Raw genomic sequence first — 16,181 nt, 5'->3', positions numbered from 1 at the left:
GTGTCATCTTCAGTATTGATTTTCTCTTTTGTTTATCAACATGGACGCTCAGCCTAGCTATCCCCTAGCCTGGCAAACCTGTTAATGTTGTCAGTTGCTTATTTATAGTTAAGTCGCATATATTATGTACTGCATTCCGCGTTTCAACTACGTGTTCCTAACTTCCAGAATTACTATATTCGCTGGGTTCCCTGTTGCTGTCATCTGGTCTCACCACAAAGTCTTCACTTGAGCCAAAGTGCCCTGTGGCCATCTTATGACACACATGTTACGTGGCGCTCCCCATTTTTTCTTCTAAATTTATCATTAACAGTTTCACACCACAGATCACAGAGGAGTTGCATGCAATTGCAATAAAGCCCTAGACAGTATCTGAATGTTTTCAGCACCATGCTTTTCTGACAAGTCAAAAAAAGATATTCCACTGCGCAGTGAAAATTTCCGAAGGGAAAAATCGTGATGATAAACTTTTCCGTTACAATAAATGTATAACTCTCCTGAGGACCTGAAGATAGCATTTTTCGCTAATTTTAATGAGAGAACATCAGTATAGAAAGGGGTTTTATAGAGTCTTGTGGTATACTATAGCGTCGACTGCAGGATTAAGATCAATACCACCCCCTGACATTATATTCATGAAAGAAATTTGCCGTTTCTGTGACTCGTTATTGCTCTTCCCATGTGGTCGTCATTTTGAATGATTGATTACTATTGTTCATTTTGTTTCCTGGTTAGAGTGGATCAATTAACAAAATAAAAACGCTTTCGTTACATTGTAATGTACAATATCTTAGGATTAACGAAATTCTTCATGGAGTCTTTTCCCGGAAAAGTTGAAGTTCACAATAAATACTGAAAAACGGCTCAACGAGATAAATTTGTGTCTTGTTTTTCATTTGTGTTCTTGTGTATTTTAGCACTTTTCCTATATTTTACAGCCTTTACGTTAGATAACCACGTTGCAAAACAAATATACAACCAATATCATCTATTATAAGAACTTTGCAGTATATCTACTATAGGATATCACGAGGAAAATGTGTCAATCGTTTCAAATATTCCTTCAGAAACATGAAATATAAATATACAAATCTAAAAAGAGAAAGTTCCGGAAAGTCTTAAAATTTGTAAAGAAACAAAAGACAACCAGATTGGAAAATAAATTACTTTTTTCTACAATGGAGGCTTCTGAATAGGAAAGGAACAAATTGCAATTTTCGTGGGTTTAAGTTTAATTTATCAAATTTTTCAAAGAACAGCTGTGCGATTCTTCTCTTTTGTTAAGTTGGACTGCAGCATAACATTAGCTTATTTAAACAAATATGTTCAATTATTTGCTTTTCTTTGAAACGAAGGACACCATGGACCAATGAAAACGGCAATTAAAACGGCGAAGTAAAAATTTGATAACCATTTTTCTAAGCCTCAGAAAACAACAAGTAGTTTTCACCCTAAGAATATGTTTGCTTTTACGGTGAATACATTAGGTTAATTGAATGGTGCGTTCATAGCAGTTAGATGTCGAAAAAACTTGTAATTTAACGTCGCGAGACTTCAATTTGAAATTTGAAATATTGATTTCCATTTGAATCCTTGTCAGTTATACGCGCGGCATAATTGTCAATTTCGACTAGAAAAGTAATTGCTTTTGTGGAATTGCCGGGCATTTTTAACTTCCCCATCAAAACAAGTCATTCAGGGCAGTATATCTTAACATAACATCGTCCAATAAGAGAGTAGATCTTTAAAAAGCTTGGCGTTGTTAATTTCTCTGAGATAATATTGCTTCTTGTTTTAACACCTGCAATCTGGGTACACCGGAGACTTTAGTTTAACTTCACTCATCTAAAAATCGAACTACGTCCATTGACAAGACCTGACTGTTTTGCGGTTCATATTTAAGATGCGACACTTACGTGCCCTTTCAAACTTCATATACTTGCTTGTTCAACTGGTTTGTTCGATTCCGCAATTGACTACGGGCCATTCAGGGTATCATGGTGCTAACTTTACCAGCGCTAAACATCGCGATTTTTATATGAATGGAACCCTCATTTTCGCCGGTTTGTTTCCTATACATTACGCCCCGCAAAACAACTACACTACCTCGAACGAATTATGCCAAGGTAAATTCAACATTCGCGGATTCGAGGAAGCTCTAGCCATGCTCTACGCTTTGGAGCAGATCAACAACGATTTGAAAATTCTTCCTGGTATCACCATTGGTGCAGACATTAAGGACACATGTAGCAGTGTTGACTTTGCGATCCGAAAATGCTTGAATTTCAGTTTTGTTAAGAAAAACATGGAGAATCTTATGTGTGAACGAACGCGACCGAAACGAAGCCTGGCACACGACCCGATGACAGTTGCTATCGTTGGTTTAGGAACGAGCGATGTCGCAATGGCGGTGGCAAATTTCGCGGGCTTGTTTTATGTTCCCGTCGTGAGCTATTCATCTTCAAGCAGACTACTCAGCAATCGAATTCGTTTCAAGTATTTCCTCCGTACAGTCTCCTCGGACACTCTCATGGCCAGAGCGGTTATTGATTTTTTGCGCGCATTAAAATGGAATTTCGTACACGTTCTGTACTCCGATACGGACTATGGTAGATCGGCGATCGAAACGTTCGAACACGTTCTTTCAGCTTCGAAGGGTGCAAAGATTTGCCTGGCCGTAAAAAGGACCTTCACACAACACACAAACGCACGAGAAATTGAAGGTTTCCTCGGCGAAATACGAGCGAAGCAAAACTCACAAGCCAAAGCAGTGTTGCTTTTCACGACGATGGAAGACACCGAGTTAATTTTGAAGTATTTTGATAAACTCGGAATGAAGGACTATGTGTTCATAGCTACCGACCATTACACCGGATCCATAAACAGGTTTCACAGTTCAAAAGAAATGCTGGGACGGATTGTCGGTGTCACACCGCATAAGGGACACGCGGAAAAGTTCGTAAAATATTTTGAACGCTTCAATGATAGTGATAGTAACAGTGCATGCCCATGGATGGACGAATATAGACGTCAACATCTGAACAATCCCGGACAACTTTCCGCGTATGTGCCTTATGTTATTGATGCAGTTTATGCGGCAGCCTACGGTCTTCACAGTCTTCTGAACTGTACGCAAAGCAAAGGCTGCAAACACTCACCAGATGAATTTCCAAGCTTAAACAGGTAGGGAAAAAAATCAGTGTATTTGAATTATATTTCAGTAAATGTAGTCTCTGGTAGAAACTCACAGAAGACTTTAGAAGCATGCGACTTTTATAGCTATCAAGCGCAATAATAAACTTTTTGGAGATTTAGGTTTATGATACTTTAAAGTCCGGATACGAATTTCTTAAAAGTACGGTCATACCATTGTGCGAAGTGTTTAATTTTCACCCGCCGGATAAAAAACGAGCTTTTCGACTAAGAAATAAAAGTAGTAAACATCAGTCAAACCACTCTATTAGACGCCACAAGGGTTAAGTTGATATGCATATATGGCTTGGAAAACAAGCATTTTTTTTCCTTTTCAAAAGAAAACAGCGAATCTGTCATTTAATTTCATAGCATGTCATAGTCTACATTGACATAACCTTGATCTCTTGAATTGCAAATTAGTTTCTTTCTTTTCTTAAAATAATTTTTTTGGGTTAATTCAATTTAAGAAATGCATTAAGAAACCTGCCAATTTACAAGTTTAAACTGGTTTTATTTTAATAAGCAATATTTTAATCCGTGCCAACGCATTTATCGAGAGCCGCGTATGATCGCGTAGCACCTTTCAGCGTAATTTCATAAAAAGGATTTTCTTCTTTTGTATGAGATTGCCTTACCGAATTAGCTCTTTGACGTTAATTACTTGGTACCGTCAACGTTAAAACTTGGACAAAAAGACAACGCCAGTTTTAATATAATTGCACATGCATTGTAAATTATAATCAATCGTGGGACTGTTGTGGTGAAAACGTTTTAAGTCGACATAGTTAATTTTCGTAGATAAAATACAGTCTATACATCGAAGAGTGTTTTCGGCATTTTTGTTAATAAACCGAGGTAAAAACCTTTTTGGACCGAAGTCAAGGATTTGAATGGAGCCATTCCATGTACGTGACAAGTTGTCCTCATTTAAATTCTATTTTAAAAAATGCGCTAAAATCTTCCAACACATTTGATATTGAGACACATGAAATGATATAATCTTTAGCTTATTGGTACTGAACTATTCAACACCACTTAGAAGAAACTAATTTTACGAACGAGTTTGGAAAGTGGTAACGCTGAAAAGTGATACGCAGTTTTACAACCTGAAAGCTCTTAATCGACTCTTAAGTGCTATATAATTGTAAATAGAAATGTGCGAAACCCATTTTTGGTTGGAAATAATGTTTGTCCTTGCTTTTAGAACAGCACTTGAAGAACGTTTTTATGTCCAATTTGTTTCTACTATTTAAACATTTTTACTTGTAATGGTTCAACTAAAATACTTCAGATACTTTCAAGTCGGCTTTCAACAGTCGTGGTAATGTTATTCCAGTCACGTCGATCGTAAACATACATAATTCACAGTTATGTGCTCGTTTTATTCGGATTAAGGACTTAATTGATATGGCCATGCACGATAAAAGAAAAATATTACAACATTCCAAATCTTTACCGAGCGGAGAAATATGAAAGTGATTTTTAAAAGCATTTTAAATCTAAAGTCCTTTGTTGAAAGGTGAGACAATAAGGAAGGAAAAGAGAAACAAGAAAAGTGATGAATTGCCAAAAACACCTCGTTCACATTTTTATTGTTGGAATTTTAAAAACTGATTGTGTTTTCTGTCAGCTTTAATGCAGCTGTAACTATAGATAGAGACCAGTGTGTTATCTTTAACAAAACCTTACCCTTATGGAAATGTCTTACCATAACAACAAGCAGCTGGTAGTTAACTTGTTTTTGAAGTGATGAGCCACGTTCGGTGACTCATCACTTGTTTTCCTCAAGATTTTCCCCGTTTTTTTTTTTCAAGAACGTCTCGCCCTTCAGTTAAAAAGAATCAGAAGACAATTTTCAGGCAAAGAATGTTCCAGGCTTGAAGCTGTGTAGATGATTCGATTACAAAGTTATTTTTTCATATTAAATTTGCGATGGTTCAAAAGATGTTTTCAGAAAAAAAAGTTGGTAGTGCAAGATATGCCACAGGCACCGTCCACGTAAACGCGTTTTTGTTGGTGTGTTTTCTCCTATAGTCCTCACCGATATGATCAAAAACGTTCATCGAACAAATTTGAAAACGCCGTTCAGAGTGGAAACATTCCAAAACGCCGGGTGTCCTAATTTATCGTTGTGGACGGCGACTGAAAACGGAGGCTTTAGAGCTTTAGAAAACGCGGCGTGTTCGATCGGGTCAATGTGGTCAATAGGCGAAGGCGCTGACATAAAAGAAAACGCATAAGTCGGGACGGTAAGCGGGTCGGGACGCATAAGTCGGGACGGTAAGCTGAAATTTCAGTTTATACGTTGCAGGGATGATGGTTTTCTAAAAAGCATCCAGAGCGTGAAGTTCACAGGCGTGTCACGTGGTCAAGTTTCTTTCGATTCCAACGGAAATGGCCTGGGCGCTTATGACATCACGGTGGTAAACATGGAAACTGAACATTGGGAACAAATCGGCAGCTGGATCTCCAACACGTCAAACGTGCTTGATCTGCCTGCGAATGTGTCATTCCTGCATTTGAATCTGGCCAAATTGAGGTTGCTATGGAAAAAAGTGTTCAACAACTCTGTCGAGCCAACGTCATTTTGTGGTCAGCAGTGTCCCCCAGGACATTGGATGGTTTCAGAGGAACGCCACCAGGTCTGTTAGTTGAAAACCGCTGACCCCTTCTTGTTTTATGTCTTACTTCAGTCACTCACTCCGTCTCCATTCTCATTGTTTTCACTATCCCACTCCAGGTCGTTCAAAGTCTCCCTACCGTCCTTTCGTCTTCTGATCGCCATCTTAATGCAACGATGAAGTCATTGTACCTACCTTCCCGAAGAATCTCTGGCCTATCCAGTTCCAACACTGCCTTCTTCATTGCTTATTTACACATCAAGTTTCTTTTTCTCGCCCTTAGTCATTTTTTCAAGTTTCCTACTTATATATATCTTATTAACCACGCGCGGGGCCGTACTGGGCGTATTGGCCCGGGTCTTGCAGTGATCGGCGCGCGGGCCCCCGGGGCCAATTCCCTCGTCCCGGCTGGTTTGGATTACACGACTGGACTTTGTGTAGTGAGATTGCTACCCGGTGTGTCCTGGCAATGTGCGGCCTTTTCCGCGCGCTTTAGTTTATTTCGGTTGGTCATTCTCAACACTCCGATCTGCATCTCGCTTCGCGCTGGAATTAGCGTCGATCATCCGACCCCGGTTCGATCTTGATTCCCCTCGCGGCGGGTATCTGATTGGCTGATTCAGTTTTGGCCCTCGACCACCTTAGTCGTGTAATAAAAAGGAGTACTGACCAAACTAGCATCATGAACAGATTGATACTGGTTTTCTTTTCAATGCCCCTTGTGTTCTATAGCTTCATTAGGCTCAGAACTCAGAAAGGTGCTCCACGGAAACCCAAAAAAGACAAGTTCATCAACAGCCCCTGTCTCCTCGCCCTTAACTCAATCTTGTTCACTCTTCTCACATTCATTCGAAGCATTCGTAAGAGTTTTCGTAAGATTACATTTGGGCGCATTCAAACATTAACCTGTTCTTCCTTATTGTTTTTTTTTTTGAATTTTACCTCGCAGAGTTGCTGTTGGAAATGCGTTCCTTGCGGCACCAATGAAATTTCGTACAATCCAGTGAACGGCTCTTGTCACCAGTGCCCAGCTCGTTATTGGACAAACGACAACCATACCGCCTGTTTACCCATAATTCCCACTGCCGTCAAGCTGAGCGACCCGGCCGGCATATCGGTTGGCGTGGTTGCCTTGGTGGGCGTCCTCAGTGTCCTGTCCATCAAGATTGTTTACATTCGTCATGGCAACACTCACATAGTGCGGGCATCGAGTAAAGTCCTTAGTTACATTTTGCTGTTTGGTATATTCCTTAATTACTTGACGGCGGTTTTGATTTTGTTGGAAAGAACGGAGGCGCTTTGCCAAGTTGTGCTATTCTCGTTTAGTATCGGCTTCTGTATCGTGGTGGGAACATTACTGGTCAAGACAAACCGGATACACCGGATATTTAGTAAAAGAGCCATGAGGAAAGGTACGTTATAGAACTTCACTTAAATGTCCTCCCGTTTAGCTTTACGCCGCTGTGGTCTCAAATCCTAAAGGCCAGTTTACACGAGCAATTTGTATGTGACAATTTTTACGTGAAAATTATTACTTGCTCGTGTAGGCGAGAAAATGTTTTCTGTGTCAGACATATTTGCTGAGAAGCTGTCGTGTTAGCTTTTATGTGACAAATAAAAGTTGTCACATACGAAAAATTGCCCGTGTAGACGACTCGTCACATAAAATGTGGCAAATATTGCGACAGGTTATGTGGTCCCAAATCTCCCAATCTTCCACTGGGCACTATGCGCGCGTATCTCTGTTTGTATCTCTGCTGTCCAAGGTCATTACTGGCGCACTTAACTTTGAACTGTTGATATATAATTGTTGAGCCATCTACACGATCAAATACATTTCTCACATAAAAATTGCACGTGTATACCCGGCTTAATTTAACTGCTTTTGCAAGCAATGAAGTATTAACCATTACTTAACCATTTATTATTTATTATTTTTTATTTATTATTATTATTATTATTATTATTATTATTATTATTATTATTATTTTTTACAGGAACGCCGCCATGTTTGAGCGACAAATGGATGGTTGTCTTCATCATCGGCTTTGTTGCCATAGAAACAGCTATTTGCGTAATCATTGTACTTACAAACCCAGATGGTCAACTTAAAGAAGTCGTGTACTCTGACATGAAAAACGAAGCCTTTATACAATGCAAGTTAGCATCTTACACTAACTACAACATGGCTCTCTGGTGGGGTTTCAACAGCGGGTTGGTGTTAGTTTGCACATATCAAGCCTTCCTTACGAGAAAGGTTCCTGGTAATTACAACGAAGCTCGTTTTATAGCTTTCAACATGATGACAATCTCGACGGACGTGTTGATGTTCTTTTTGTCTTACTACGCGACGCAAACGTACTATAAAGATATTCTGGTGAGCTCGTTTTTGCTCGTCGCGGCCACAGTGACCATCACATGTATGTTTTTACCCAAAGTCTACGTGATTGTGTTTCGACCTCAGAAAAACGTCGACCGCAGATCGACCGTCAGTCTAGGAACGCTTGGTGACGAAGATGAATGCAATAACAGGAAAATCAGCACGAGATCTAATACATCAGTGTTTAGCACTCTGTCTAACGCTAGCAGCAATCCAGTGGAAGCAAAAGAGAACAGTGTGTACGGTCAAAACAACACCGAGGGTGAAAGTAGAAAGATATCTTCTGTTACTTTTGATGGTGCATGTAATCCTGGAGAAGACTGGAACCCAGATGAATGTGACAGGCCACCCGTAGTTGCATCACGTGACTCTAATTTAAGCGTCCGTACAGTTCGATTTGAAGACGAAATTGATCTTGATTTTGTTCCGGAGTCTCCGACTTTTGATGACAATTTTCCAGAAGAATTTGAGTATCGACGGAGGGAATCAACCATCTAACTGTTGCCATCTTGGAGAATTGCTTTTTGCTCAGACTTTCACCCAATTACATGATTCATCCTTCTATTCATCTATGCTGTTCTGATTTTTTGGCGTATCTAGGCCCCAAGGCCCTTTTTTTGATATTTTTCATGATTAATCAAAGAAGTCAGAGAAATGTAAAATATATATAGCTACTAATATAGAGTAATGATGTTACAGTGCGAATCAGAAAAGCGTAAGCACTAGAGATATTTGTGGAGTGTTTTTGTGCCGCAAAGGAAAACCAATCAGATGTGAGATGAATACAGGAATAGTTGTTACAGGTCAAACTGGTTTTTAGGTTGAATTTGTTTCCAGACTAGGTTAACCTATTTCAACTTGAAGCTAACACTCTTACAATGAGATAAACAAAATCCCAATAAATAATTCAAATTGTTTTCCGTGATTAAAAGAGTGTTATCTTTAGGTTTAAACGGATTAACCTAGGTTGGAAACAGTTTTCACCTGAAAACCAATTTGCCCTACAACATAGCATCAGGATTTACCATCTGATTGGCCGCCAAAAAAAAAAAAAAAAAAAAAAAAAAAAAAAAAAAAAAATAAAATAATTATAAAAAAAAAAAAAAAAAAAAAAAACCCCCCGGCAAAAAAAAAAAAAAAAAAAAAAATTTTTTATTTTTTACCAAACAAAAAAAAAAAAAAAAAAAAAAAAAAAAAAAAAAAAAAAAAAAAAAAAAAAAAAAAAAAAAAAAAAAAAAAAAAAAAAAAAAAAAACCAAAAAAATTTTTTTTAACAAAAACTTCAAACACTTTAATAAAATATTTCATTCATTCATTCATTTCCACGGAATTATCGTGTCGTGTCAAAGTCAAATTAAAGTGCTCAAGCGTTTTGGATTCGCAGAGTTAGATTCTTTCAATTATTCGAGAAAGTTTCATCCACGTTATTTAAAGCTACCTTATTTATTGTAATTTTCTTGTCAACATGCCATGCTTTGTACAAATTAAGAGTGGACAGATATATATTTTTCCCGTCATTGATGCATGGCCCCTTTCATACCAGCCGTTGAGAAATAAAGTTCCTACAAATGAAACTGTACATTTATATCGTCAATAAAGAAGAAAAGAAAGAAGCTGTACCATTATTTTGACATTTTTTTCGCCTTTCATGATGAACTCTTAGGAAGTAAAGTAAGTATGTTTCACTGAAATTGGCCTATTTTTAGAGACGTACTTAATATGCGTTTACTGTTATATGTGTTTTACCGCAACTTACGGTAAAACACATATATTAAACAGCAAAACGTTTGGATACGACAAACTATCAGACATACTAAGTCCATATATAGCTTGTCGTTAGAGAACTGTTAGAGACCAAGAAGAACGGCGTCATAATCCGTCTGATGTTTGTCTTTAAATACACAGAATGATTATTCGTGGAAGACAAGTTGATCTATTATTTCGCTGCATAAAAACGGCTAGTAAGTACCCCTGTTTTCATTTGTTCAGGATGCAATGACTGTTGAAAATTTGCACTGGTGGGTAAGGGTTTGGGCCTCGGGGCGGGGTCTCCCCGTATGAAACTTTGTTGAGTTCCCCCTCTCCCCTCCCAGGGCTATCACCGCGCGTGGTCGAACAAGCTGAGAGTACGCAAAAATTCACATCAAACCGCCAAATGATCAAGCACCCGTCAAGCGATCAAGAGAAACTCTCGTCGACTCTCATAAGAATATACACTCTCTCTCGTCAGCTATCGAAATTATTCGTTTTCTTTGCTGTGGGAATTTTTAATCTATTTTCTGTTCCCCCCCCCCCCCCTCACCCCCCCCCTTTACCCCTCCCGAAAAAAAAATAAACAATATAGCCCCCCCGCATAACCCCCCCCCCCCCGGAAAAAAAAGAAATTTTTTTTTTTTTTTTTTTTAAATAAAAAAATATATCTTTTCCCTCTCCCCACGCGCGTTTAAAAATTTTTTTTTTTCCTCCTATATCCCCCCCCCCACATAAACCCCCCCCCCTATAAGCCCCCCCAAAAACCCTTACGAAAATGTATAAACCCAGGGCTTATAACCGGAATTCTACGGTATTCCACTCGCGCTTGTTGGCTATGCCATCATAATTGCATGGTAAATGGTCGCGGCTGGCGTGTTCGATCCTTTGTGGAATATTTAAACATATTCTTATACTATCAGAAGAAAACAGCAAGATTTAAATATAAGGCATAAAATACACAAAATGTATTCAAACTTTTGTAGACCGATTCAGTCAAATTAAAGCACATTTTCTGATTCGAAAAACAAACATAGTCGCGCTTAAACTGTCAGCAAATGGCAGCTTTCTGAGCTTACAATTGCTTAAAACAAATATTTAACGCTTACTGTTTGCTTAAAATCATGAAACCCGTCTACTTTGACGGGCAGACGTAAATTTAATGGAATTCCTTTTGCACTAGAACAATCATTTGAGGTCAAATGGTTTTAATCAGTTTGAAGTGAATATCAGTATGGCGAGGAAAGGTGGAATTGGAGGTAAAAAAGATCGCCTTTTCATCAATAACGTGATCGCAAATGGGAAGGAGGATTTCCAACTTAGCTCAAAGCTTGCAAATCTGGAGCTGCAAAAACACAAGGAAATAATGCGATGGGACACAGAGAAAAACAAACTTAGCTTGCCAAGCCTCAAAACGAATGGCGGAATTTCTCTCACACCACCATCTTCACCGACCACATCTCCGACGCGAAGCCCTGTAGTACAACGTCGAAGAAGCGAGCTCTTGGCTACAGAAGCAGCAGCGAGACTTCGTGGAAATAACCAGATGATAGTTGGTAGTGATGTTGTTGGTTTACGAAGATCAAAATCGTCACAGAATATCAGGCTAAGCGTGGGTCCAAAGCCTCCTCCATCTCCAGTTTGCCGCAGTCCAGGGGCTGTAAGTCCGAGACTTCTTCACAGAAGATCGACAATTTCTCAAGGTGCCTTGTTCCACGATGAAGGGAATGCACTTAAGGAAGCTAACATGGGAAGACGATTTTCAGCCGGTGTCGTAGTGCCGTCCATTCGCGTCGAAGAGAGCGCAGAATCTCTTAACGAAAAGGTGAAGAAATTTAATGAAAGTCTGCAAAAATTCAGCAAAGAAGCTAACCGAAGCAAGAATAATACGAACACACTCGAAGATGATGCACCAACTACCGACGAATCCACCGATGAATCTACCGACGAGTTATTGATTCCGCCGAGGCCTGTCGCACATAGGTGGAAGTCATTACCGAACATATTTCCGATGCTTGGCAGTAACGAGAAATCTCCGGAGGAAATGACATTTTATGAAGATATGAAAAGATGTAGGTACTTAAGAATTCCTGACTTACCCACATTGAGCATTGACCAAATCTTTGACAAAAATTCCAAGCAAACTAAACGACAAAAATAATCGAACGTTACCCAAAACTATACGGTGTGCACTGTTTTATTTTTGAGCAAGGATCGGATTGATTGGACTTGACTATAGAGCAATCTTCTCATACTTTAAGATGATTCTTGATAGTCTTAAACAGTAGTTATTAACTTATATATTAATACATCCTTAGTTGCAAATAGAACTTTCCGAATTTTAAACTGACTGAGCAGAGTCTGTAAATATACTAAAATAAGGACTAAAAAACCGTTCATCGCCAGAAAGCAGGGGCACCCAACAGCCCAGAGTGTGATGAAAAACTGGAGATTTCTTTGGCTCAAACTTTCGTGACATGGGGAAAGTATGGCCTGCTTTTTTCGGAGAGAGAAAAATGTCGTTTTGGGTACGAAAAAAGGTCAGCTACGATTTTCGAGAATGCAACAACCGCTTTTTAATTCGGTTAATAATATTTCGTTTCCTAAAATTTTCTGAAGTTTGAAAAGATACAATTTTCTTAGCGTTTAAAAATAGGACAAAAAGGACACTTATATAAATGTATGTATAATATAAAAACGGTGCTCCAACACCTGTAGTAAAATTGGGTTGGGTGCCCCTAAGAAAGGTCACATTGAAGTTTTAAGTTTATAAGTTTACATCGCCCCGTATCCATACAGTTAAAAACCTCTACATTATTTAGAAAATCTTGATTAAAAACCTTTCATTCTAATCAGATTTAAGTGGAAGCCAAGATTTCATACCACGCCTTATGTCTGCTAGTGTCACCGGCTAGTGTATTGTATGTGAAAAGTATTAAAAACCGTCAAATCAGTTTCATCGATATTCTGTGTTAAAACGATTAGCTTTCAGTATTATTCATGCTAAAACGATCATGCCGATCGCTCTCGGTTTCTACCGACTTTGCTAGTTGATAAAAGCGGCGAAATCGTTTCCTAGGTTCAGTCCCTTCGTGTAAAATTTTTGTTACATCATTGGTATATACTGAGCTCTACAGGACTTGCTTCAATAGATTCCATATGTATGATGGATATCAAGAAAGGATATCTGAAAAAATGTTGTATATATGTAGTACATCTACGTTTAAATACCAACTCCTTATTCTCTCTCTAATGTGATGTCAGAGGAAATAAGAAGAAAATTGCAAGAAAAATAATTGCTTTTGGCTGCCTTGCTATTTTTTTAAACAACCTAAACAAATTTGAATAAAACGCCTTTATTGCTGCATTTTTCAGCATAGAACAACGAACTGCAGATAGATTAAAATTATTTGAGGTTACAAGTGTAAAGGGAACTCTTCCATAAAAAGGAAGTTATTTTAGTCTTTGAAAAAATGAAGTTCCTTCTTGATTTCTAACAAGAAAGCGCCTAAATACCGATTTGAAATCGGCTTCTAGGCATTTTACAATTTTGTTCAGTGTTAAAACCCGGACCACTCGATCTGGTGCAACGCGCGCACCATTAAGGCTGGTTCTCATATAATCTTCCCGATTGTTTTTGTCCTCTGATGATCGTTTCTTCGCCGTAAAACTGCAATAACTGAGAAGATATAAGAATACGAGTTTTTCTCTTTCATTGAAGGCTGCCATTATGTTGGATCTCGGGCTGAAATGATTGTTTTTGTAGGTCTTCCCTCATACCAGGCGATCGGGACGATCCTATGAGAATCCCCGATCGCTTCCAATCGCTTCGATCGCCTACGATCGTCTCAGTATTTGCAAACGATCGATGCGATAGAAACGATCGGGACGATTATATGAGAACCAGACTTTAGGCCACCGCGCCTTCCACAATAGACCGTTTTTATAATTATTTTTGGTGTTATTATTTCGATTTTGCGTTTATTTAATCATTTTTATTGGCTATTAAAATGTTTTGATAAACACTAAGACTAAGAAATCGTAAGCTTGTAAGGTTGTAAGCTGTTTTTTACCCTTTCCTCTTGTCAGTTTATAAAGTGTTAAGCAGTCAGTGAGAAAACAATACAACCACTACTAATATTTATGAGCTAAAATGCTCGTGGGTTCGACGTGGAAGACTTATTGCATTGTTAAAACAATGCAAACCGAATTCTATTGTGCAACACGCTCCGGCGAGCGGCTTTGTCGTCTTTCTTTTTGCCGGCGAAAGGCGATATAAGTCGATTTTTGGAGAAAGCCGCACTTAACAATGCAAACCGAATTCTATTGTGCAATACCCTCCGGCGAGAGGCTTTGTCGTCTTTCTTTTTGCCCGCAAGGCAAAAATGAGTCAAGGTCGCGAACAAGCGACACGAGACGCGATAAACAAACCTCTTCAAACTGTCTTCTAGTCGCAACGAAACGAGCATTCACATTGTACAACACGATTTCAAGCAGTTGGTTATAAGTTGAATGTGCCTGACTCATGTTCTTCAATGTAAAGGTCAAACGCTAAATAATTTATTATACTGTTTACGGAAGCTCAGAAGTCTCTAGCACGTCTCACAGTAACACGCGGCTCTAGCATGCGCACGTTTTTTCCTAGAATAATCTGGTAGCTGTAATATTATGAAAATTATGTACAATCGTTGTTTTAAATTGGAGGGAAAAAAACTGTAAAAAACCTAGAACTGGTTCCGTTAAAATAGTTGCGTTTTTATTGATGTGGTTATTAATGCTTATGTACTAATAAATTTTGACGTTCATGTGTACTGAGACTTCCGTTCTTAAAGGCGCTAATAAAACACTTTTGTACCTTAAACTTACGAATTCGGAATTTTTGGAAAGAAATTATAATATATTTATCGCGAAGTTGTAAATCAAGCTCAGGGTTTTGGGCATGATTTTTTTTTAAAAATCATCTTTTTTATTTCAATGAAACCTTAAAATAATCGTCTTGTTTCGTTATACTAACAAGGTGTTGATTTTAAATTGAAACGTCGGGCAGACTTTTCCAAATTCTGTCCTTGTACCTTGGTAAAAGCACTTAAACAATTTGTTGAATATGTTCATTTTGGTGTTCTAGGCGCATATGGGCGAAGGTATTTAACACCGCTTGGACAAAAATATAGCAACATTTCTCTGATAGTGCATCCCTTTAGCACCACAGCGCTAAATACATGTGCGTGTCAATTGTAAATTAGTAAATTGTTATTATAATCCACGTTTCCAGGTAGTTTTGTATATCGCGAAACAACGCATATTTTTTTTAATATACCCCCCCCGGGTTTATATAAAATCGGGTTGGTGGAGCGGGGGTTTTTTTGAATGGGGAGATTATTGGAAAAAAAATATTAATAAGAAAGGGATTTTAATAATTATTTGTGACATGAATGAATTTTGCCATTCTACCTGAAGATATTACACCCCAAAAAAAAGCCTGAACGGCTTAATTACCACTCCACCTTGGAGACCCGGCGTCTATTCGGGGCCCGGCGTTTAATCGAGAAAATACGGTAATATAAATATTGTCTCGGCTCGTTTAAGACGAAGTGATTAACTAAGTTAAATTGTATTAATAAGTTGTATTATAATTTGTATTTTATTTTCTAGAAATCGGGATTTCACGGTATTCCACGAACTTGATGGTAGGCACAAAAAGCTATACTTATAATTGAGGAGAAGTGTTATTCAAAGTGCCACGTTCAAATTTAAATTCAGTTCCAAACGTTCAGGGCTTTGCCTTTCATCAGTGAACAAAAGGCTGCTCACCAAAACGTTTAATTAACGATACATGTTATTAACGCGAATTTCAAAAATTCGCGTTAATTTTATTGATGTTAATTAATATAAACACGTTTACGATAAGCATTTAACCAGACCTTTTCTTAAATTCGCGTTAATTTTATTACGCGTGAATTTTGTTCGCGTTGTTAAAATGCTTCGTTATATTCCCATTATAAGGTAAATGTGAGTTCTGACAAACAAGCTACCAATAAATGAGCAGAGTTTCCCGTAAATCAATACCATTGACAAGAACGGATATTTGCTGTCACCTTTCATCAACACAAGCAATTTAAAACACCTGTTGTGGACCAATTACAAAAACGCTAACAGGAAAATAACTGCGCACGATGAGTGGGTGTGCGGTTTAAAACGTTCAACGCAAACGCTCGTTTAGTTTCCGGTTACATTTAG

General features: G+C 38.3%; 1 protein-coding gene across 1 annotated transcript; it reads left to right on the top strand.

The window, feature by feature from the left end:
• The first annotated feature begins 1,766 nt into the window (after positions 1-1,766).
• On the top strand, positions 1,767-9,232 carry LOC144658518 (metabotropic glutamate receptor 7-like). Its single transcript, XM_078518945.1, has 4 exons — positions 1,767-3,183; positions 5,507-5,837; positions 6,766-7,228; positions 7,814-9,232. The coding sequence occupies exons 1-4, from the start codon at positions 1,904-1,906 to the stop codon at positions 8,692-8,694; spliced, it is 2,955 nt and encodes a 984-aa protein (XP_078375071.1). The 5' UTR covers positions 1,767-1,903; the 3' UTR covers positions 8,695-9,232.
• The last annotated feature ends 6,949 nt before the right edge of the window (positions 9,233-16,181 follow it).

The sequence above is a fragment of the Oculina patagonica genome, chromosome 6, assembly GCF_052425735.1.
Source record: "Oculina patagonica isolate OP01 chromosome 6, crgOcupat, whole genome shotgun sequence".
In the NCBI taxonomy this organism is placed as follows: domain Eukaryota; kingdom Metazoa; phylum Cnidaria; class Anthozoa; order Scleractinia; family Oculinidae; genus Oculina; species Oculina patagonica.
This window is presented reverse-complemented; position numbering and strand designations above follow the sequence as displayed.